A 25,752-nucleotide genomic window follows, 5' to 3' on the forward strand; every position below is an offset into this window, starting at 1 on the left:
ATGCTGTGCATAAAACAGGCACTTGTGAGAACAGTTTAAATCTGCAGGTTTCCTGTATTTATTAACCTAAAGCCTATTAAAACAACTTTAATTTGTACATACTAATTAATCATGATAAGGATATGGTGTAATTAAAGATTAGCTTTCCTGGGAGGGACTTCTTTACTTTATACCTTTCATTGTGCCTTCCTAATAATCTCTTTCACAATTACTTCTCTAAAAGCAATATAATTATTCCACTTCAATAAAAAGCAATTATTTTCCTACTGCTCAAACTCCTATAAGGGTTTTGTATAGACCATTATAAAGGCTGCCTGTGTTTCTATTTAAAATCTGGTTGGAATTAGACCTTTTAAAGATCAGTGAAATTCAGTAAAACATACTTAAGATAATAATGCAGCTTTACATGAAAATAATGGCCTACTCTGCCATAAGGTTTAAAAATAATCAAAATTAGTACTTTGAGAATAGAATTGGCTTCCACTTAAACAGAAGGAAAGGAAGCTAAGCAGGATGGAAAAATACAAACTTTGATCCAGTCTCTAATAACATTTCAGACTCACTTGTATCCTTTGGGTGTCAAGATACACTTTGAATCATGCTGGCAAGGATTCAGGTTTTGGGCACAGAAATCTAATTTCTCCTCACAGAGTTCACCTGAAATACAATGTATGTTGTCAATTCAGTGAAAATATCACAGTGACCTGACAACAGCAACGAAGAGAATTTTAAAAGCAATTCCTTTGCTAACACTAAAATATGCATACTTCTTTACATAGCAATAAATACCTTTATGATAAATATTAATACATAAATAAATGGTTATACAGAAATAACATAAATAAATAATAATATACCTGGCAACTCATTTATAAACAGTACCAAGTTCAATCATCTATAGATGGATATAAATGGTAATTTTGTAATTATTTTTTCTTTTACAATATTTATTTTGCTCTGCTATGTAGCAACACTAGTGATTGAAGTCACTAGAACAAAAAAGCCATCAATATGCATTCCTTTACTTATTTCTAAGCACATTACACACAGTTATATCCAGATTTGGACTATCACTATAAGTAGTCTATTACCTGAAAAAAACCTGTTAATATCACTGCATGTCAACACAATTCCAATTATCCAAAAATGAAAACTTGTTTTCTACTTTTCCTTAAATATGACTCTCCATTTTTTGCATTTGTTAATGTACCATAATTATCTATAATCTGTTCTGTGAAAAGAAAAGAAAAAAAATCTATGTAAAATGTCTATCCTTCCCTGCTGATAGAGGCAGCGGCTCTAGTTTCCAAAATGGGCTTATAACCCAAAAAGTATTTTAATGTGATTAAAAAATGTTTTATTTGCAAGTTTATGGAAAGGAAACACAGGTTTGTAAACAGATCAACAATATCTTGTTCCCTGACTTACTTATCAGATGATAAAATGGATCGTGCACTTGCTAAACTTGTAATCACTGGTTTTTAAGGTAGGTATACTTATTCCAGCATCCATATGAAGAATATATGTGTAATATACAGGTATAAACCCTGTGCCTGCTGAATTCAGGGACTGACAGGTCCATCAGACTCTGAAACTATGGAAGCAGCAGGATTGTCCCTGTCCTTTATTCCCTTCCAGTAACAAAACATGATCTGGCAAGCAAAGAGAAGTAGAACTGTACATTACAGTGACAATGACAAACAGAAGAGCAGAAGAAATGAGGGAATGATCAGACACTTTCACTGCTCAAGCTGCACTTGCCTTCAAAGAGGTGATATTTGGTATCCCTCAGTTTTACTGAGCTGAGCATGTCAGTGGCTTGCAGTGCAGTGGACAAATAAACCAAAAAAGAGCTGAGGAACAATCTATATTAAAGCAAGGATGGAGAAAAAAGCAAAACTGAAGCAGGAGCAAAGGCAGTTATGCCAGCTGAGAACACAACTGGAAAACATATACTAAGTGCAATAAGACATGGGACCTCTACATCTTCAAAAATGAGAGAGGACAAGCCAAAAAACAAGTAGACAAGTATTTTGCACCATTCAAAAGATCGAGGCTGGTTCTACACAAAGATTGAAAAAAAAAGATAAATGAGTAAATAAATAAATGAAGAAATAAATACGACATTCTCAATTTGCAAGTAGTGTGTTTTCTCTACAAACCAAAGGTATGGAAAGGTTTAAGATAACATAAGAAAATAGCCCTTATGAACAGGTCACTTAATAGCCTCAGGAAAACTGTCAGTAACAACATAACTTAGTCAATATATGTAGGAAATTGAATGGAGATCAAATGCAGACCACTGAAGATGTCAAATACAAAGGGTTATAATTCTACCCTCAAAGCCTCTTTAAGGTCTCAATAGAATTATTAGTCTGGAAATGTGCAATTGTTATGACTAGATCAGTGCACAAAGAATCCTGAAATACCAGGGATTGTTTGCATCCCACGATATATTAAACAAAACCCAGATCCCTTTCTCTTTTCAAAGGGTTTTGTTCAAACAAACTCATATAAATATAGGTCTTCAATGCTGTTCTTCACATAGCATTTAGTCAACTTGCAGAACTTGTAATAGCTGAATTCTGTTCAAAGAGCAGCACTGTTTAAGAGTGAGATGTAAGTATGGGAACAGTGAGTTCAGATTTTAAGGATCATGGGAGTAGAATAAGCAAAAATTACTGTTGTTTTACCCTAGTTTGTTCACATTCCCATAGTTTAGATACACGCCAATAAAAATATCTTATTATGGCATATATTTTATATTAAATTACATGCAGAACTGAAAAATACATGACACCCCAACTACAAGTAATAAAAAATGTGGTTGCACAGTACTAACTTGTATAAAAGCACCACTAAATATTCCCAAGATTATTAAATCTGACAGCATATCAGAGAGCTTCTGCAAGTGACACATTGAGCCTATCTCCCAAGCAGGGCTGGAGCTTGCTGTCTCTTATACATTCACAGCAATGAATGTAAAAGAAGACCAAACTACCTAGAAAATGCAATTTAGGAGTGGCATAATAGGGACAAGCATTCTTACTGTTCCTGTCGAATTTATTGAACTGATTTTGCTACAGGACATTGATCTGTCTTAGATTATCATTGGCACAGATTTCTGAAATAACTTGAGTGGCAAATAGTTTTACTCAATAGTGTCTAAGCTTGTACATTTTTGTAAATCCTCCCCCAGGTAAAATACCGGATTAAAATAAAATACAGGATTTCTTGGAATACACTGCATTTTAGTATTCATAGGTTACTGGCCCTTATATCTTCAGAACGATACTGACAGCAGAATCACCTCATGAGGAGTGCTCAGGGACACTTGAAATCTTTTTATGTCCTACTCTTGGCTGTGGATCCTACATAATGATTGGGCATTTAAGTTTTAAACAGGTTTACCTTTTTGAAAAATGTCCACTTCAAATTATAAAATCACTGTTACACTACCAGCCATACTGCAGCCAAATGGTTTGCAAACATCATCAAACATCACCAGGCATTTTTGAGACTATGGTCAGAGTTTGATCTGAGTACTCTGTAGAAAAGCACATAGAAGCAGAACTTTTTGTGCTGGGACAGCAGAAAAGCATGGAAACTTTTCCATTGCATTTGCAAACTGTATGCACAGTGAATCATATCCTCGAAGTTTTAGTTAAACAGTCAGTAGCAAATAGGAAACAGGATGGTGGCCATGTAGCAGAAGACTCATGTAAAAAAATACTATGACCATAAAAGTCAGGTTTACTTACAGTACAACCTTTAGGTATTAAAAAAACGAGCATTAATGGCAGACTTGTACACAGGATCAGTAAAGAAAATATCAAGATGGAATCAAATATGTACATCAGATAGTCAATTTCTGAATGAATATTTAAATACCAGAATAACAAGGCAAGATAACCTAAATGCAAGGTCTTCGACAGCTAATCGTTAATAACTGCTAATATTAATAAATACTAATAGATCTTTTTCTGAATGGAGAATTCTCATGGCCAAAATAAAACTGTTTATGAAAAAATTAATAAAAAAGGTAAGTAAATTATGGGATACAGAATATGAATCACTGAAGAGTATAGTTTCATGGTAAAGAAACCCCTCCTTCAGCATACTGAACAACCATTGTTTTATTCAGAATTTAAATGAGACAAGTAGTAGTTTTAGTAGAATTTAAATGAGAAGTAGCTAATTTTGTTGAAATGAAAAGATAGTGATTAAAGTGAAACATTCATTGGACAAAAAACACCGTTTTACCAAGTTAGGTTCCTTGGCTTTACTGGAAGGAAATCTTATGGAGTTTCCTGATTTGAGAAACATAATACAAGGTTTAAAAACCATACTTCAAAATAATCAGAAAAGGTTGAGGAAAAAAAGTCTCAATTCAAGGAATTGACACCAATCTGTGAGGACATTCTTTTATTCATCTAATAATACTGTAACTGAGGCTTCTGTAAGAGCTTGGCTAAGTAATTATATTTTTAAAAGATGGGAACATTTCTGTATGTAGGAGAATAAGGAACAGACTGGTTTGTTTAAAAGTAGTGGATAAAGTGTCAAAAAACCTGTGAAAAGCTTCCAAAGTTTAATTAGAACCAGCAATAACCCTTTTCACAAGACATCTGGCTTAATTAATCTAAGGAAGTCTGAATTCTGGTATAGAGTAGCATTCAAACCAGTGGAATTATGAATGAACATGACCCTCCAAGCTCAAGACAAATATTTACTGAGATTTTGCATAGAGTATGATGTAGACTCAAACAGACAGACAACACTATGAAACACTGATATATACTGACGATACTTTATATAGGTAACCAAAGCTGGATGTTTGCTAGATTTACAGGCCAGTTTGTGTTTCCTCTGTGTGTTAATTCACTTTTATGACTTGATAAGATTATAAGTCACTAAAAACTTCATCATGGAATACCAGGTTTATCCCTCAAGGATCATCTCCTGGAAAAAGCAGGAGAGACAAAATGTTCCAGCACCCTTTCTAGCTGAATCCCAAAAGGGTCTGTTGGGGAATCCACCACTATCCTGGAAAGATTATTCCAATGGCACCATGTCCTGACTGTAAAAATTTCCCTCTTTTTTAAATCTAACTGGTATCTCCCCAGGAGTACCTTGTACCCTTACTCCTCCTCTTTTCCATGTGATTCCTTGTAAAAAAGGGAGTCTCCATTTCCCTTCCAGCCACCCTTTTAAGTACTGGAACAGGGTGATAAAGTCTCCCCAAGTCTTCTTTTCTCAAGGCTGACTAGACCCGTAACTCTGGATTTTCCATTTTATAGATATGTACTAGAACAAATAATGTGTAACAAGGCAATGAAGTAAAAAAGGATTTATATCTTTGTTATTTTGAATAATTGGTCAATAAATTTAAGATAAAGGAATGCCAGCCACTACATTTCTGAATGAAGAGGACAGCTCTAACAAAAATGGACATGGGCTTCTTAATGTAATAGCACATTGCTAATTACAGGCAAGTTTATAAAGAAACAAGTTTAAAATGACCCTTATTAGCAAATCTGAGTTTGATATTTAAAAAAAACCACAAAAAACAACCAAAACTCCCCTCCCCAAAAAAACTAGACAGAGAATACAAAAGTGACAGTAGTCATTTTTCATTATCAAAACCCAGGTTTTTCTTAGGTTATTCCCTCTTCCAAAGTCAAAATACTCAATACCTACCACAGAATAGAACAAAAGGATTTGAAGTGTGTGCTAATATAACCATTTCATCTTCTGAGCTCAGTTAAGCTATACTGTGAGCCAACATCTGCAGTGTTTATGTTTTATCAATCCCTGTCTGACTCTGTGACTGGAGGTCTCTGTTTAATACTCTGGCTCAAACAGCCAATGGAGTGCAGCAGGGGTTGGAAAATGACTGTTCCATTTAAGAAACTATATATAGAAAACTGCTGCATTTTTATTGTCTTCAGCTTGATGTGCAGGATACAACATGAATTATTTCAGATCTTAATCTCATTATTCAGAAAATACAAATAAAAATATTGACTATATGAGGGACAAAATTTCTTAGAATTAACAAAAGTTCTCAGTAGCAGTAGAATGCAGTTTATAACCATAAATCTGAACAATTTTTGAATTTAATTTTAGAGTCAAATTGCTGGACTGTTCCCATCTTTCAGCATTGCATAAGTATTTTTAGCTGTCTCCCATGCTTGTGGATGTCAGTATAAGATGAGGCTCAGTTTAATTTAGTTAAACATTTTAATTTGTTTTATGTTCATTGTTAACAGCAAAAAACCAGTAACTTTTAGGCAGGTAAGCTTTAAGACAATTAATGTAAACAGAAGGGTGGATCACAGACTAGACTGAGTCACGGCAGTGATTAAACCAGAAGCAGGTAGCTCAGCTTGCCACAAATATCATGTAAATTTCCCCTTTATGCAAATGCAGTAAAATTATTTCAATACTTGAGCTTTTAATATAGAATGGTAATTTAAAGTTTATTAAGCTAGATGAAATAGAAAATTTTATGAGTGATAAAAAGCAAGAATAACAAATGCATCTCTTTATTCTAAGAATCTGTAACACATGCAGTTCTTACAAGGGTGAGAATTACGATTTAATTTGATGGAATTCTTGAAATTTTTATCAAGTTTGATATTACATGATTTGCATTTGATTACTTGCATGCTTAAATTTCAGGAAGGTACTTATCTGATTACCAAGTAAATTCAAAGTACTAATGCAACTCCTTTGTTGCAGTGGCAAGAAGGTTGTGTCTAAGGCTTGCATAAACTGAGATAATTACTTGAAATGATCCCCTTTTTCCCCCCTAATACTGTCACAATTCAAAAGATGTCTTGCATGATAAAACTGATTGATCCGTCCAGGCACCCTGTAGACTATCAATAGCTTCCATGTTCAGCTGGCAAGGTAATATAAACATGTATCACGTACACATCTGCTTAGTCTTGGAGCCAAACTAAGTTCACATCCCCTGGATGTTTGATAATTTGTTTGTGAGGAGTTTGTTCTTTTTATAATCAGTAATTTTAATATGTTACAGTTCACACTTGATAATAAACAAGAAAAACAGCAGGCTACTCTTGCTGTCCAGATGAGTAGTAATAAAATGCAAATATAGCAATGTCTAAATGGAAGACAGTTTAAGCATGGAAAACCTGTTGCTGGAATAATTTTCTGAAAATGTCTCATACTCTGCCTCAGTTACAGAGAAAATTTACACTATGAGTTTAAGTTACAGGAATTATGAATCAGATATCTAAATTAATCAAATTAATCAACATAGATGTTATTAGGCAACATAGATTATATAACTGCAGTCTTGCTCAACATGTAATTTCATGGATAATGAACATATTTTTATTACGATATATAAAATATTATATTGCTTCAGGAACTGAAAAGATATTTATCAAATTAATGGCAAGCATACCACAATATTATTCATTTGCTTTTAAAACTAAATATGCAACTTTATAAATATGCTGCCATTTTTTATGGTAGATCTCAGGTTGTATATATGATCAGATTGCAGAGAAGATGGTTTATCTCTGTTAATGTGTGATAGGTGCTAAGCAGAAACTTAAATAAAATTAAAAATCAAACACCCAAAGTTAGTGTCATAAATCTCTTCAATATTACCTTTCTTCTACCATAGCCCCAGATTAATATGGTCATTTCAGTTTCTTTAGATATTTACAGCAAAAAAGAAGCCTCAGAAATGAGGAGCAAGATGATTGCCATTTGATACTCCAGCATATTTTCTAGTAACACAATCTATTGAAAATTTTAAGCAGAACAGTGCTGTAAGACAGAGAATACATTAGCATGGAGCCAAGGGATGGCTTTAAGGTGAGAATAAGGATTTCAGAACACAATAATGTAAGGTTTTTTTCAGTCCTATACCAATGTCTGTACAAGTTTTTAATACATCTGAAAAAAGACACTGAATGCAGTATTAAAGTACTCCTGCACAGTGATCTGCATCTTTGACAACATTCTTTTGACATGTATTCCCAGCAAGAGCCAAGTGCCTAATTTCAGGATTTGCGGTGAGCTTTCTAAGTTATATCTATATACAATTTAGTAATTTCTAATAACTGAAATCCATGCACCTTTAAGAAAAGGAAAGTGAGAAACCAAGGTAAGTGAAAATAGGTTTAAAAGACAACTGACCTTTTTCCACTTCATTCAGATTAGCAGCTTGCAGTGACAAAGACAGAAGAGACAAGAGACTTTTTACATTGTAATACAACAGCATAGCACATTAAGCTAATGCACAACTATAGCAGCAGAGAGGTTGATATAGCAAACAAAGCAAGCTTCAAAGTCTCACCTCCAGCAGAACAAAACAAACAGAAAGGTAAGAAGTACATGCCACCAGTGGTGTAAGAGAAGTTTTACTTCTGGATCAGTTAGTTCTGTGATCTAATGACTGACGACAATGAGCAAGAGAAATGATTATCTGTAATCTATAGAATGTACATAAAATGACCTGAAGTTTACTAGACTGGGGTTAAAATAAAGGAGATGGTAATGTTAAGAGAATTGCAAGATTAAAGAGTGCAGGACATACTGAAGTGTTTTAAATGTTTTATTTCTCCAGGTTTCATCAACTCTGAACATCTGTTGATTCCATTTGCTTACTGTTGTGTCACAGTTACAGTCTGTGATCTTAAGAAAGCTCATATTATAGTGCAAATACCATTCTTTGTCTTTCCACCTGTAGCTGTGGTGGTTGCTGTAAAACTTAACTGAGGCAGAGCAAAACAGATTCCTGATTCTTATGCAACAACAAAATAAGCTTTCTAATTGCTTGTTTTTAAGACAACACAATATAGTTGAGAAGTGTCGATTTTCAAGGGATTGTTAGAAAAGTTAAAAAGAGGCTGTTAGGTTTTACACTGCAACATTCTTTACAGTCCATTTTGGATTCTAACAAACCCTCCATATAAAAATAAGGCTTTATAGAAGAACGATTTACATTTCATACCAGCACATTCAGCTGCTTTCTTCCTTATACTGTGCTGCTGAAATGTAAAGCATATTTGCAGGTAATCATTCACCAAGGAAAATATTCTGGGCTGGTGCAATTCCAGGTTGAGTACATGTATGCTGTGACATGTTGAACAAGGACAATTGAGGGCATTGTCAACCTAATTAAAAGAGGACAGGACAAGCCTACAGTAATATTTTCCTAGTATATACACTGTGCCACTTAGAGGCTCAGGGACTTTCTGAACTAGAGATCAATACCTCTGAATTTAAAAGTCTTTATATATACTGAATATGAATATATAGCCTGTTTTCCTGATTGTTAAGCTACTTTTGACCAGCTAATACATGAATTCATTTAGTGAAAAATCTTTTCATAAAAAGCAAACGCTAGAAATATGCATATCTGATTTTAACCTGTTAGAACAAATATCACAATCCAAATGTTTACAAAGTTCCCCATGAAAATCACTTTATACATACTCTACTGGGATTCTGTTATTTATCCTTCACCTCAGGTTAAAGGCCTGAGAAAAATAAAAGTTCTACAAATTATTTGATACCTCATACACACTTGAGGCAACTGCACAGTTGTAGAACTTTTATTTTTCTTTAGTATAAAGCCTCTTACTTTATACTAAGAACATTACCCTTTTGAGATCCTGATGTGCCCAGACTGCTTTCAGTCTAATTCTTAATACTGAAGGTTATTTATTATGTAAGACCATGGATGACAGATGTGAGGACCCCTTGGCTAGCTCAATGTTTCACATTTTCACTTATAACTAATTTCAAAAATCACTTAAGATCTCATGCATTATGTCCTGTACCTAGATGCTTTGTATGATAGACAGTATATTGGAGAATTCTGTACTTTCCTCTGTGTAATGGAAAACCTAAATTTTTGCTACGATTAATACAAAAAGAGTTGAGGCTCTGGTGATGCATTTAAAAGAAAAGCATCTTTTTTCAAAAATGTGTGAAAAAAAAGTCTGATGAGCTATTGTAAATTCTCAACATTTTTTAACTGGAGGCTTAAACTTACTGATTAGAAATAGATTGTTTTGATTTCTTTCAGAGCTGGTGAGAAGGCTCTGACCTACTCTCGTGTCTTACTGACTTCAGTAGATATTATGAGCAGGCATTGTATCTATAAAACTCATTTTATGATGATAGTAAAATTATGCACAGATATGAAACAAATGTTAAAAATGCATTGTCTTGTACTATGATTAAAGAAGTACAACTGCAATACAAACATCTAAAAATTTATCACTGTTTATTCTCTCCTTTTTTCTCTATTCATAGAGGTATATAGAGAAATGCATCAATTTTTATTTCAACTGTAAATTAAAAATTTACATTTCACTTACAATACTCCAAAAATGCAACAGGAACACTTAATCAAAGTTTTAGCCTAGGACATATAGACAATCCTTTGTATCCACTTTATGGATAGTTAATAAAAGCAGTCCTTCCCATGGCATCCTGTGGATCCAACTACCAGACTCTAACAGTTAAAGGCACCCAAAGTAAGGCTGAAAATGTAGAAATGAGCAACAGAGGTAAAAACACCTGCAAAGCTGCAGAGGAAGAATGCACTTGCAAGTGAACTATCTCCTATGTAATAGGGATATGAAACCTCTCAGCATGAAGCCACTGAAGAGCAATACTGGATTGATGTGACTTTGCTCTGCCCTCTTCCAGCCTACACAAGAGAATACCTGACCCCATTCTTAAAGGAGACAGCAACTGATCCCAGGGGAGCTGAACTTGACTCACCTATACCTGAAATATTAACTGCAGCAGAACTGCTGTTTCTGCTTACTGAGGCTGTTACCTGCTCCTTTCCAAGGCTTGAACTGTCAATTGCACTTAGGTATTAAGGTATTGGTACTTGGCAAAACAGTATTTTCTCTTACAAGATTATGTCTGTCCTTCCACATATGGATCATCCACATATTGTTAAATAGATTTTTGGCTTTTGTGTTGCTTTAGATATTGTAGTTTATCCTGCATAGGGGAATTTCTACCCAAAATTCACCCTGAATAAGTACTGGATGAATACCTCTATTAGAGTATGAAGTTGTATTTCTTATACTTGTGCTTTACCATCTTCCCTCATTATGCACTCCCAATATTTAAATACTGACTTTAAATTTGAATACCTGAAAACAGGGAAGCAATCCAGCTGTCTGTAGAACTAGTGATGGAAACATTTTGGATGAGAAAGGAGTTAGCTGGCTTTTCAATAAATGAAATTAATTATTGCATTTACCTCTCCTTACAGCTTCCCAGAGCTCAACTTTGATCGATTAAAGTAAAAATATGGGATGACAGAGTAGAATTAATCCCCAAACTATGGTGGATGTTACGTTTCTTTTTTATGCATTTCAAATAATATTGAATTTAAACTTTATGTTCTTCTAATGGTCAACTATCTAATAGAAAATAGTTTGGTCTAATTAGAAGTCCTATAAAAATTATCAATGCAAACAATAGATCCTACTCCCTCCATGCTGCTGTTCCAACTATCCTCCATTTCCACAGAGACCATGACAGCAAGCAAGAGATCCTCTGTCACAAAGAAAAGATGTGCTTTGGTTTGCCTGCCAACTGACAGAAACAATAGACACTTGTCTTTTTATTTTGTGCAGGAAGCATCACACTTGGTATTAATACTTCTGGTGGAGTACAGGACAGCATCCAGGGGTGCCAAACACAGTTCCACAATGGCACAGACAAATTCTTTATAGTAAAATGAGGATTAAGGAGAAAAGCAGAATATTTTTCAGATTTCTACAGCTACAGAGGTCCTCCACTGGCGTGTCTAGGCAAACAATAAGGAGGGGCACATTTTGAATGACCTTTTAAATATAAAAATGCTACAATTTCAAAACTAAAAAAGAAATTAATGAGTGGACATTAAATCTAATTTAGACTACAAACCATACAGGAGAAAAATATGGAGGGACACCTGGTGTTAAGTCAGTTGTAGAGCAGCTACCTGCAAAGTGGAAAATATTACTCTTCTGCTAGGAATTCTTGAATTACCCATGTTTTCTCTTATACTCCTACCTGTATATTCAGGTGGACAAAGGCAAGTATAGTTATTAATTCCATCCACACAAGTAGAATTGTTTTCACAGTCATTGTCTTCACAGTCATCAACATTTACTTCACAGTTTTCACCTTCAAATCCATCTGCACAAGTACACCTGTAAAACAGAAAACCAAATAACCACATGGACATTTTAGGTGAGGAGTCAAGACAAGGAGTTCTGTAATTAATAGAATTACATTAGAACTATAATATTCCACAACAGAACATGGTTGATATAATGTAAAAGCCCTTTTATCAAACAATTACAAAGTAGTTTTTGTATTTTAAATGACAGAAAAATGCTTCTAAAGCCATATCTTAGTCTTTAATTTAAGGATCCTGCTAAATTAAATCATGGAGCATGCCTTTTGAAAAGCATTCTTCATTTACATTGCAAGATTAGATTTCTTATGGAAAGTGATCCTTTTGGTTTTTTAAAGGTAAATACATGGAAAATATTGTGGAATCAGCGATTAGTACGTAATAGTAGTTTTCCACAATCATTCAGTTAAATGTACCAATATAAAACTCTCTTTAACGTACATGCATTCATATAAAAAGCCAAAGCCTGCATAAATTCTACAAAGCAGTAATTTATTTTTTTGCTTTTAATCATGTTTCTGCAAAACAAATAAATCAAAATAGATAGGTAATGTAAAAGTCATTCAAACATGACTACACATACATTTTAATGTAATTTGCACTACCTATAATTTCTGAAGCTTTCACTATGAGATTGCTTTGATTTTCAAAATATGTAGTGTTCAAAAAAATAAATGAAAAAGATCAAATTCTGAGGCGTGACTATGTCAATTTAAATTCTTTAGGCATAGTATTAAGATGTATACACTTAATTTTTAATAGAAAACCATTTAATCCTTGGGCAGAATTTGGATTAAAAGTAAGAATAATGCCATAACGAATTGCAGGATAATGAATTCTATCTTTTTGAAGTGTCATTTCTAACAAGCTTGAGGTGTAGATTATTAAATGACTAATAATCTCACGTAAGAATGCTAAAGAACTGTATTTCATAATTCATGAAGTACATCTGGAGTAATTGTACTGTATGATTAAATAACTCAAGATTAAAAATGCTCACAGCATGTTTATCTGCTGGCATAGTGAGTTTCAAATGAATCATTAATTTTCTGTTTCACTGGGATTTGCATTTTATCATTTACATGCTGTCTGTTGAAGTAATACACACAACAACAGATGAATTATTAGATTTTTTTCAGCAGGGATCTAGCTAGCTATTAATTAACATAATGGAGTCAATACTATGATGTCTTGACCTGATATGCCTCAACAAATCACAGTCATTTGTTACTGTTTTTAACAGATTCAAAGCTCTAGAAGCTTTCCAAGGATGGCAACATGTTCTGAAAACACCCAAAGTGCTAAAATCTGCCTTTGTGTTGCTCTTACCAGCAAACTTAAAGATTAACACCATTAGTTTACCATAAAAATCTCAGTAGTTTTCCATCCTGATATTACAATTAAAAAACCTACCAGAAACCGTCCTTTTCTCCTTCTTTCAAATGACAAGTTCCACCATGTTGGCATGGGTTACTAATGCAAGCATGAATGGGAATATCACAGTCTTGACCCTACACAGAGAACAACAATTATAATGTAAGAAGAAAATACACACACCAGTGGAAGGGAGACGAAGAATACTTAAAGGTTTTTAAGGATGAGCTTACATTTCACTGAGCTTTTTTCCTCTTCATTCAGTACCTACCTTGAAACCATATGGGCATGTACATCTGTAGAAGTCAACTGGATCATTATTGCAGGTTCCATCATTTTTACATGGATTTGATAAACAGGGATTACACTTTGCAAGAATATTAACATCCACAGGCCCTTAAAAATATAAATTGGATAGTCAGAAACAAGTAACTATTAATTTATATTGGACAGGATCTACCTTAGATGTTGCTTTAAATTTTAAAATTTATATTTTAGACTTTGTGGTGTTTCTATATTAATGAAATGCTGAACTATCCTTCATTCTTTTGATGCAACCAGGTAAATATAGGATTGGATTTTTGGTTAAAGTACCACTTAGTTTTTGTTAAGTAGCTGACACCAAAGAGATTCCCATATTCCTATCCTCTGAAAGCTGTAAAATTCTGATGCATGATAATTACCTTTCCTTTGTATTAACAAAATGAAGAACACAATTTCAACTTTTGTTATGGAGCAGGAATTGCCAGTGAGAAAGTGGGCTATCACAATTTTCAATCTGTCTCATGATGGTGTTACTGAGAACCCTTCTTTAAATGCATTTCTGCTTTAACATATTTTCTATCTGCAGGATCACATAGATGGCAAAATGAAAAGGTAAAATTACTGTAAAGTCCTTGAACATTTGCAAACTGTAATGTAAATTGCATTGTCTCACCATAAATAGCTCTATACTGTGTCTTTCTTCCTTATGGGTCAGCCACAGTTCTGTGCATTACTGTGTTAGTTGAGCACACAAATCACGTAGACTGTGCCTCAAACCTATGTGCAAGTGAAGAGTGCAATCAATCCATGCTTGCAGTCTAGCTTCTTCTGTTAATGATTATAATGAAAGAAATCAGAAACAGAAATCGACAAAACCCTAAGTTTCAGAACCCAGACTTGAGCTTTGATTTACACAAATCTTATCTCTATTATACAGATATTTTGTAGGTTTTCAAAACACCTATGTAAGAATAATGACTAATTTTCATAATTTTTGTGAAGTTTGATTACTGTAAGAGAAAATGGTGACTTTGTCAAATGCCAATTAAGAGAATGAAGATACATTCTCTATCCCCAGCTCCATGGCCTGATGACAATACTGCCTTCAGTTTGATTCAGATTTCTCCTACTAAAAAAGCTCCATTTATCCACAGATGAACTGCACCTTTGAAGGAACAAACAGTGATTTCTTCTCAATGGGAAAAAAATCCCAAATTCCTGGGGCCTACTAGAGCAAATGCATGATTGCTCTGTAACAGGTTTTACACAAAATGAGCCAAACTGCAGAGTCTTCAAAGCTAAAAGGGCTTTGCTTAGATAGAGGGATTTATTCTATTTTTAAACTTAGATTGCTTAACTTTCTTAATTTTCTTTGCAAATTAATCTCACATTAATTGTAAAGGAGCTGGCCTGGAAGGAAGCCATGTGACTGTAAGGATCCAGTAGGGAGTGTTAGACAAAGAGTGGGTGACCTTTTAATTTTTTTTTTTTCAATCTGCAGTTGCTGGTATCCTTCTGTGTCACAGCTTGCAAGCAGAACACAGTAATATGTGATGGGGTGCTTACTGCCAAAACCATAATCTGTAAAGACCATTTTTTTTTACTCTTCATTACATTATTTTGAAAGAGAAATCTATACCTGGCCAAAGTATCTGTTAGATCAGTGCACAGAAGAGGTAGAAAAGTTGAACAAAACATCATAGAATCAACATCTAGAAAGTCCTGACTGTACTCTGGACTATTGCTGATTATTGAGTATATTAAGAGGTTCTGTTAAAAAAATTAAGTGAAAGAGGCACAAAAATTTGTAATACTGTGCTGTACCTTGGGAGTCAATCCTTCCTTCTATTTATTCTGAATATTATATCCTCTTTTCAACTTTTCATACAATAAAATGCTAATTAATTGGCACAAATTAAAAAACATTCAATAACTAAGCTTTTGTTCCCAAATGGATTAGCACTCTAAATTTCACTTCTAAAACAGAGAAAGAAAATGAGAACCTAAGTCTCAACAAGAGAGTAAGCAACATTGTCAGATTTTGTACTTTATTTATTTCAAATGAATGTATATGTAGTATGCAATATAAAGCAATATAAAGTAATATAAATGATTTATCATTCTTCAGCCTAAAGATCAAAAAAAAAAAAAAAGGTATTTTGGAACTTATTTTCATTTTCACTATACTTTCCCTTTATTCTTCCTGCTTGCATCTCTTAAAAGACTTGTATGTGAAAAAGAATTTGGTTCATAACCTTTTGGCTAGTTTAATTTTTCAAATTGTAGACATCTATATTCTTGAATAAGCCCTGAGAAAAAAAATTCTTTTGTAAACCGAGAAAAACTAACAGTATTTTATTGACATAGATATATACACGTAGCTGTTTTAAGAAAAACCATGACACAAACCCTCTCAAACCAGCTTCTAAAGAAACTTGTTGCAAGAAAAGCTTTGAGCTCTCACATTTTTTGACTCCTCTCTTGCATAGGGCCTCTAAAGCAGTATTTACACTGCTAATGAAATCACCAATTTTAGTACAATGCAATGGAAGTAATAATTTCAGTTAGATAACTCAGATTTTAAACCCAGACTTTTGAAATAAATAAACTGCTCACACAATATACTAAATGATGTATCATGAAAAATCATCTGTAAACTCATCACAGGGGAAACAAACAGTACGCATGCGTGTCTTAGGAACAAGTCTGCTTGAGGTACACAAAAGGAAGGTCAGAAGGTTCTTAAGCAGATCACCCATTCCAGATCTACTTATAACCTTACCTGGTATCAGAAAACCACAAGGCCCTGGAATCTCTAGAAGCAGGGCAAGGATGATAAAGAGGTAAAATATTGAGAAGCTGTTAGAGGCCACATTAAAAAAAAGGAAAGAAAAAACCCACCCAGAAATGTAGGAAAATAACTGGAAGGAGAAAATATTAATGGATGATTCCGGCAGTAAAAGAATTCACAAAATTAGAGTAGGGTAAAGTGATTTTTCTGAGCTTTATGACTGAGATGAGACTTCAATATGAAATGCTATTTTCACTGGGAACTATTCACTATGTAGGTAAAATTCAAGCACCCAATTCATTATCAATTGAATCCACAGATAGTGATAAGAGGGAATTACACATTACTCTTTTCCTGTAAATACATATACAGCAGCAGACCATCAACAGATATTCTGAAAACAGCCCTTTTCTTCATAGGCAAAAATTTTGGTTCTAATAGGAACACAACATCTTCCTAATTTCTATTATTCAGCAGTTCACTTTTAAACAAAAGACAAAATTACTTATCTTTAAGCAACAGACTCAAAATGCCTTATAGGGCCATCATGTCATTGAAAATCTGCTGATTTGCAATCTGTAATTATGAGCATCTTCATAGGACAGTGGCAGGAAAATTACTTTCTTTCAAAGGTATCCCTAACACCAGATCTCCACTCTTGGAAGTGAAACAAATACACAGCTCTTACCCTGCACAATCATATAAAGGATCTTTTTGGATGGGCAAGAGGGAATAAGATATAATTTCTGGATTATCTGACAGAAATATAACAATGATTGTAGACTGATGTGATACAGTTTGTAAAACTGAGAAAGCTAGAAAACAACTAAACAGGTTTCTCATATCCATGCAAATATCCATGCAAATATTCCTGCACTTGTCCCTACGCCAGTGTGCAATAAAAGCATATCTGCAATATGGTTCAGCGGACACTGGTAAAGAATGATCAGATGGGCCAGCAAATGTCCTATCCAAAATGAGGCTAAGAGATTTTGCAACAGATGAGTGTCATATGCAATGAACACTGCCATGACCTCAGAGATGTACTGCTTCAAGAGGGATTAGGAGGTAAAAAAAAATTCACTGGCATCACAAGTAACAAGATGGCTTCCAGTGGTATTTAAAAAAAAAGGTTTTTTGACAGGAAGTCTAAAGAGAAAAGACTAAATAGATTAAATATGAAGAACAACTTTGGATAAGACAAATTCTGACAAAGTCCCACTGCTTTGCTTTTTTAAGAACAAAATGACAAAGGGATAAAGTTCACCTTTAAAGATACATTAAATGATGAATAAGTCAAAACAGCTTCAATATTACCTAGACACTGAGAATAAGTAACTTCTAAAAGACTAAAGATCATATTAATCTGATGCCTCAGAAATCACAATGAGCTTAGTAATGGCTTACAAATATTAGAACAGGGTTTTTTTTTTAATTGGATTTAATTTTAATTTTCAATGTTTTTAAATCAGGACTACAAAAAATGAAGCCACAGTAGAAGCTTTCTCTGTTTTCAAAATATTTAAGAGGGGATAAATCAGTGGAATAGAGAAAGATTTAACAGTAAAGAAACCAAGTCCTTACTTGATGTAAGAAAATGGTACTTTTCTAAAAAGTAATAGCACAATTCAGAAAATGAACCTAGGAATTAACAGACAATAATATAAGTTGCCATGTAAATGCCAGCAACACTGATACCAACATGGAGTTAAATGCCCTGAGACACTGCCTGTTTAAAACATTTCAGATCAAGACCTCTAGAGTGGTTATCACATTCCTTTTTCTACCTTTATATCTTCGTTTGGTTTTGGTCTGGTTTGGTTTGTGCTTTCTTCTGAAATATCAGAGATATATTATACATTTAATAGCAGACTGCAAAGATTACTGATGTATTTACAGTTTTTATGGTGAACAGCTTACAGGAAAAATGCTGAGGGAAGTGTAGATGTCTAAACTCTATTCATAATAGAGGCAGTACAGAGCACCTGTGTACATCCTGTATTTGATGTACTACGTACATCTTGAGGAATACTGTACTGCAAGTCCAAAGACTTTTTTCTCTATTTATTTTAAAAGAGATAGGAATTAAAATGTTTAAAATAAATACATTTCCTGAATGGAGCCAATGGCTATATCCTTAAGTATGAGTAAAAGTGAAAAGGCTGAGTTAAGATGCTATAATAAATGTATTTTGAGTACAAAAGACTCATAATTTACAGCTCAACTATTTGTAAAAATTAAAAATTGACACTTTGAAGAGAAAAAAACCCCAACAACAGTACCTTGGCAAGTAAATTTCTTAGAAGGAGTTGTGAGGAGAAGTTTATCTGCCATTTCTCCAGGACCAGCGCAACGTGCAATACCAGGTTCTTTGTATTCTGATTTTACCCAGTCAGATAGCCACTGCATATTACAATCACAATAAAGAGGATTTGCACCAATAGCCCTATGGAAAAAAGACAAATAAAGAGGGAATCAAGTTTTAAATGGCTGCTTTTTAAAAAAGAAGCCAGAAAATGGGTTGGCAAAAACCATTCAGAACACAACCTGCTCTCCCACAACAAAAATACTTGTTACAGCACTACTGTTTGGATTTGGGTTCTAGATCAAGAAGTGATAGTTTTAGTAGAAACATAGCCCAGAAATGTAGATACACTTAACAGAACTATGTGTGAACTTTGGTGAGCTAATACCAACTAGATCTGTTTCATTGTTGGTTTGTAACGGTGAAGATCAGCTGCAATAGCAGAGTGAAACTGATCCTGGGCAATTTAACAAGATAACAAGAATAAAGTATTTCTCTTGAAGCAGTCAAGAAAATTCCACAGAATTCTGCCCTGATATTTCTCCTTTTCAGTTTATGGCTCTCAGACTGGTACAAACCATCTGTTTCTAAGCTTCCAAATTGGATTTAATTATTTCCTCTTTGGAGCTGTCTCACTGAACTCCCAACTATGTGCAGAATTCTGTAAGAGTTTTCTGCTGCATAAGTAAATAAAACCACATTATCCTAGCTTTGTGGTAGTTACATAAGAATTGCTTCATTATGAAAGTAAATCCATTTCTTTAAATAAGGATCCTTGTGATTTTTTAAATTAAAAAAAATTAGCTAGAGATCTTCAGAATTAATTTCTGTAACAGACTTTTAAGTATTTATTTTCTCTGCTATAAACTGGAAATCTCTTAAAACTCTGAAAACAATGAGACATTGTGTAGTTAATTTGGAGGATTGAAGCCTTGTGCTATTCTGTAAAGAGGTACTCATGTTCCTTTCAAGAAATACAGTAATCATGGTCTTTTAACAGATAATCTCAACATGTGCAAACACTATCAGATGGCTGTATTAGAACTTCCTCTTCTCCAGATGTTTCAATACTTTCCACAGCTTTGAATCAGTGGGTCTTCCAGAGATACAAGAAAGTCTTTGGCAAGCAAAGGCAGTAGGAACCACCAGAGCTGAAACACTCTTTTCTGCCCCACTGAGCAGAAAGCCCTCTCATTTTAACTTTTTAATACATTCAAGCTGTACTCAAGAAAATACACATATTTTTCAGTCAGGCTTAAGTCAGAGCAATTAAAAAAAGAGACTTAGTAACACGGGAACTTCCCACGCAAGCAGAAATACCTAGAATTTGTCCATTCTGTATTTGCAAAAGGGGATGTCAGCCTGAACTAACACAATTGTTCTGCTAAAATCTAAACATTTAAAAGGATAACTGGTATCCATTAAGAAAACAGTTGTTTTCAGCAACAGCAACAATCAAATCTATCCAATTTTTACTGATATTTCATGCAGATAAATTCGTTTAATAGTAGCATTTGAATGTATTATCAATGACTGAAAGCTTAATCAGAATGAAATTTCTTAGAGCTAAATGTAAATGGACAATACTGAATGAGAAACAGATAATTAAGTTTTTTCACAACTGCTGCTGTTCAGAAAGTTAAGCCCCCAGATATCTAAAGGCACTAGTCAACATACTCCTCAAAGTCCTAATTATCCAAAAACAGCACGAGGCTTGCAGAAGGTAGCTTGTTCTGATTTAGGTTCCCAATGAAAATTAAAAACTGGAAAACTATTATCTCAAATTATGTTCTGAAATCAGATGTGATGTGTTTAGTGTCAACAAGATGCTGACAGCGAATCATAGAATAATTTTCGTCCATTTCTCACCTCCTGCACAAAGCAGGGCTACCTTGGTAGTCAGGGTTGCTCAGGGCTGTTTCCATCTGAGCTCTGAAAATCTCCAGGGATGGAGATTCTCCTGCTTCTTTGGGCAACCTGGCTGAATCATCCTCACAGTGAAGAATTTTTCATTATGTTCAACTGGTGTAGGTTTTGATGCTCTACTCTTTTTCTTCACCTCTGAGTCTCCATCATTGCTGTAATCCTTAGAGGCTTGAAGAGTTTTAGGTCTTTCCTTGGCTTCCCCTTCTTCAGGCTGGAGAAGCACAGTTCCTGTAGCTTCTCCTTACAGCTCACACAACCAGGCCACCTCCTAACCCTGCTTGCCCCTCTGCTGGATTTGCTGTAGTTCATAAAGATCTGCTTTGCACTGGAGAAACTGGACATATGGTCCAGATGTGGCCCTTGGAGGGCCAAGCAGAAAGGAGTGATCAGTATCCTCAATCCCCTGGCTGCTCACTGTCAAATTCAGCCCAGAGTGTCTTTGGCCTTCATTGCCGTAAGGACACGGGGCAGACAAGTTCAACTTGCAGCCCAAGCAGCAAGCCCAGGGTTTCTCTGCTGAGCTGCTCTCTGGCCAGTGGCCATCCTCTACACAAGCACGAGCTTCTTCCAGAGAACTGTGCATTATATCTTTGTTTGGCTCTATGAAATTGGCTAAGCATAACAAAAAAAAAAAAAATACAGTATACAAGCTGAATACTCACAGGTGTGATAATGCTGAAAGATCATTAAAGGCTCCTTCAGGAACAACAGAAATATCATTGCCATGTAAAGACCTTAAAGAGAGAAGAAACACAATAATATCAATGCATAAAAAACCATCAGGTTAACTTGGCAAATATTGCATCTTCTTTCAACAGTTTTCATCTTTTCACATATTTTTTTATTTTTTTCTTTCAGTTCCTCGGTGTTTCCAACTGTTCATGTTTTTGTTTTTGTTTTTTTTTTTTGGTAAACTCTAACTGGCAGCCTACTTGTCATTTGATTTTTTTCATCCTGGGTTTTCATAAGAAATAGAAATACTGTAATTATTTTAAAATTTAAAAATAAAAGTTGATAAAAGTAGGCACAGTTATGCAAAGTAACAATTTGATTTAGAGATAGCAGATAGCAAAAGAGTTTCTGATTTTTTCAGCATCTCCCTGAAATTTGCATTAATTATGTTCATATGATCTTTTTAATCTTTCATGGATTCATACAGACATTGACTGTTAATAAAAGTTTTAACATTTTTGTCCAAATTTGATATAGAGGTACAAAATTAAAGACCTCATTAAGCATCACTACTGGGATTTCTTTTGTAGAAAACCTGCTGGTTTCACCAACCACATGAAGTTTAACAAGGGCAGGTGCTGGATTCTGCACCTGGCATGGGGCAGTCCTGGATGTAGGTTCAAACTGAGGAATGAGATGCTGGAAAGCAGTGCCAAGAAAGGCATCTGGGCATCCTGGTCAGAGGCAAGTTGAACATGAGCCAGCAGTGCCCTGGCAGCCAGGAGGGCCAGCCCTGTCCTGGGGGGCATCAGGCACAGCATGGCCAGCTGGGCAAGGGAGGGGATTGTCCTGCTCTGCTCTGGGCTGGGGCAGCCTCATCTTGAATATTGCAATTTTGGGTGCCACAGCAGAAGAAAGATAAGAAGCTAATACAGATTGTCCAAAGAAGACTAATGGTGCTGAGAAGGGCCTTCAGAGGAAGCTGTATGAACAGGGACTGAGGTCACTTGGTCTGTTCAGCCTGGAGGAGATTGAGGGGAGACTTCATTGCCGTCTGTAAATTCTTCTTGAGGGAAAAAGAAGGAGCAAGAACTGATCTCTTCTGTCTGGTGACCAGTGACAGCACCCAAGGGAATGAAGCTGTGTTAGGGGAGGTTTAGATTGGGTATTAGGAAAAGATTCTTCACTCAACCACCAGAAGGTGGTTGGGCACTGGAACAGGCTCCCCAGGGGCCGCAGCACCAAGTCTGATGGAGCTCAAGAAGCATTTGGGCAATGCTCTCAGGCACATGGTGTGACTCTTGGGGATGATGCTGTGCAGGGCCAGGAGCTGGACCAATGATCCTTGTGGGCCACTTCCAAGTCAGCTCATTCTGTGGTTCGGTCTGTGAAAAGTATCTCTCCTTTTCTATAAATTAATTCATTTACATGAATATCTAACACATACAGAATTACAGTTCTTGAAATGATCCATATTTTTATTGAATAACTGAAGTTATGAAAGCACAGTTAGATAATGCCATGCTTTAGGTATTTAATCCAAGCAAGTATTTAAATGGTTATAAATGACCTACATGGAGGCAAAAATTACATGTTCTGCTGTGGACTTTTGAAAAGGAATTTTTGCAGGCTTTCTTCTTAATGACAACCTAAAACTGTAAATGAGACTGTTCTTTATTTTCTGTGTCCATTTGGTGCCCTGTCAACTATGTTTTTCCTAGTGGTAAAATGGAAAATTTTCTTGCAACCAAAAAATCAATTTAAAATTGATTTTAAATACTTAATAATGACATTATGGCTTTGGAAATACTCCTACATTAAATAAAACAAGACAAAGAAATTTACTGTTGCAATAAAAATATTCAAAATTCAACTGCAAACCCCCCTGATATATACTGAAGGAATTTATGCATATGGCATTTTTGCTAGACTTTAGTGCTTCTAACAAGGAAGAACATAACACAAGAAAAGAAATACAGCTGCCATTAAAAATGAGAAAAGGAAAACTGCATGTCTTAGATTTTTAAGGCTACATAATTATCACTTCTGAAATATTTGATAGGTTTTATAATTTGGTAACTTCTTATGGTTCTGTTCTCTTCTGTACACAAATTAAAATTGTGGAAAATAACAATGATTAAAAAAAATACTTACAACAACCTGAGTGATTTCAACCCATCAAAAGTCCGTGCAGGAATACATCTTAGGCGGTTGTAACTAAGAATTCTGAAAATATACAAAATGCTGTCAGCAAGTGAATCAGTTATTCAGTAAACTATGCAGAGCATGACTGAAAGCAGCTTTTGCACACATAGCTAGTTAGGAAACAAGTTATTTTACAGCCTCCAAACCAAGCAAGTTTTAATGTCACCTAAACACCCTTTCTTTCCAAGACACAAACCCCACTGTAATGCTTCCAAAGAGTCACTGTTACATATTTAAACTTACAAGGTGAGCAGCTGAGTCATGTTGCTGAAGCTCTGATTAGAAAGAGTGCTGATTCTGTTGTTACTTAAATCTCTAAAAAATAAATTCAGAAATTCAGACCTTAAAATGACTGCCCCAGTCCCAAAACACTGTAAGTTAAACAGACACATTGTTATTAGTAGAAGTAGTATTATCATTGATATAACTATTTAAAGCAGCACCTGTTTTTATTTTCACATGCCATATACAAGCCCAGCAAGCGTTTAGCTTGATGAATAAAAAGCTTTTCCATTTCAACACAGATGAAAAAGCAGTGCAATGCATTCTAATACAATAGCAATGCTCATCATGCTACCAAGTTAATAATGCAATACTTCATGAACTCAAGCACAAAAATGAAAGTAACGCTTTAAAGTGGAAGTCATTCTAGTCATGTCCCTCATGATACCTAAGTAAATATCATTTAATACTCTACTTAACACTTACATGATGAAGACATCAAAGCCCAGAGCTATTATCATAAAGAACTTAGATTTACAGTAAAAGCCTTAATGTCTTTGTTCAAAATTCTAATGAATAAAATTTAAACACAATTATGATGGAAGCTGCAGTGGTATGCTGGTAGCTTCAAAGATGCTGATTAAATGTGAATACTGTCTGTTCTTTATTCTCATATTGTGCTTTACTTCTCATTTTATGTTGACTATTTCAGTATTGTTTCATGTATTTTGTGGTGAAATACTACCCTTTTTTTTAGAGGGAACCTTGATATATTAACTTAAGAGCACTGTTGAATATGTATGCAATATACATATTTCCCCACTTGAAATTTTCATGAAAGCATTGAAGATGACTGACTCATAATAAGCATATTAGGCAACTATAACAGACAAATGCATTCAAAAGAGAAAGAAAAAGACAAAAATAAACAACTTTCTTTGTTAATCTGGAACTCAGGAGACTTGTATGTAATTCTATTTTTTGACCACAGGATTATGTACAGTGGTTTCTTTTTCCAAACACAGCTGAGGAACATTTTCAACTACATAACAGCAGTATGAGTAAACGTACAGAAGACTTTAAAATCATGTGTCCTGCAGGTCTCATAAATGGAGACTGTTAATACTCATTTGCATTCTATTTACCATTCATGAATTCATAACTTCCCTAAACTATTCACGAAGATTTCCTACAAGTTCTACACAGGATAGACTGCAAGGGTTTTTTTTAATGATATTATTTGAAAAATACAAAAAGTATGGGTTTTAAAAAATTTGTGACTGTGACTTCTTTTGTCTAACATGAGGTAAATAAAGGAAATCAAGTTCTTGTTTTTGAATTCTTCTAAACCCAGTGAAAAATGAAATTTAAGGGATTTGGTTTCTCCCCTCACTTTTCATTCTGATTATAATGAAACCACAAACTGCTTTCAGAATGTAACACATTTCAGCCTCAGATGGTATAAATTTTTATACTCCTAACAAAGACCATGGAATTACAGCTGGAATTACAGGCATTTGCATCTATAGTTTTCCTGTTTTTCCTCACTGTACACTTAAAAGGTACAGAAATCATATTCAAATCATCCATGAGGTAGAGGTAATAAATTTTAGAGCAACTAGAGTTTTAGGCAAAACTCTAGTTGCTCTAAAATCTAGAGTTTTGCCTAAAATCACATAGTGAGTCAGCAATTGAGTTGGCAGCAAGGCATTTTAGACAAGCTCTCCCCTTGGGTCATGAAAACCATATACTGTGGGAGAAACAATTACCATGACTTTAAAAGATCCT

General features: G+C 34.6%; 1 protein-coding gene across 7 annotated transcripts in view; it reads right to left on the reverse strand.

Annotated features, from left to right (window-relative positions):
• Positions 1-25,752, reverse strand: part of SLIT2 (slit guidance ligand 2) — a 258,782-nt gene that overhangs the window by 20,657 nt on the left and 212,373 nt on the right. For 5 of the 7 annotated variants that reach the window (XM_066548563.1, XM_066548564.1, XM_066548570.1 and 2 more), the window contains 9 exons: positions 23,986-24,057; positions 23,692-23,763; positions 21,528-21,599; positions 18,917-19,080; positions 13,851-13,975; positions 13,619-13,716; positions 12,079-12,218; positions 8,182-8,208; positions 564-657 (listed from right to left, as the gene is read on the reverse strand). In XM_066548563.1, the coding sequence (XP_066404660.1) occupies positions 564-657; positions 8,182-8,208; positions 12,079-12,218; positions 13,619-13,716; positions 13,851-13,975; positions 18,917-19,080; positions 21,528-21,599; positions 23,692-23,763; positions 23,986-24,057 (864 nt within the window). The remainder of the gene's footprint in view (positions 1-563; positions 658-8,181; positions 8,209-12,078; positions 12,219-13,618; positions 13,717-13,850; positions 13,976-18,916; positions 19,081-21,527; positions 21,600-23,691; positions 23,764-23,985; positions 24,058-25,752) is intronic. The other 2 variants (XM_066548566.1, XM_066548565.1) reach the window with 1 other exon arrangement.

Source organism: Molothrus aeneus, chromosome 4 (assembly GCF_037042795.1).
Source record: "Molothrus aeneus isolate 106 chromosome 4, BPBGC_Maene_1.0, whole genome shotgun sequence".
Classification (NCBI taxonomy): Eukaryota; Metazoa; Chordata; class Aves; order Passeriformes; family Icteridae; genus Molothrus; species Molothrus aeneus.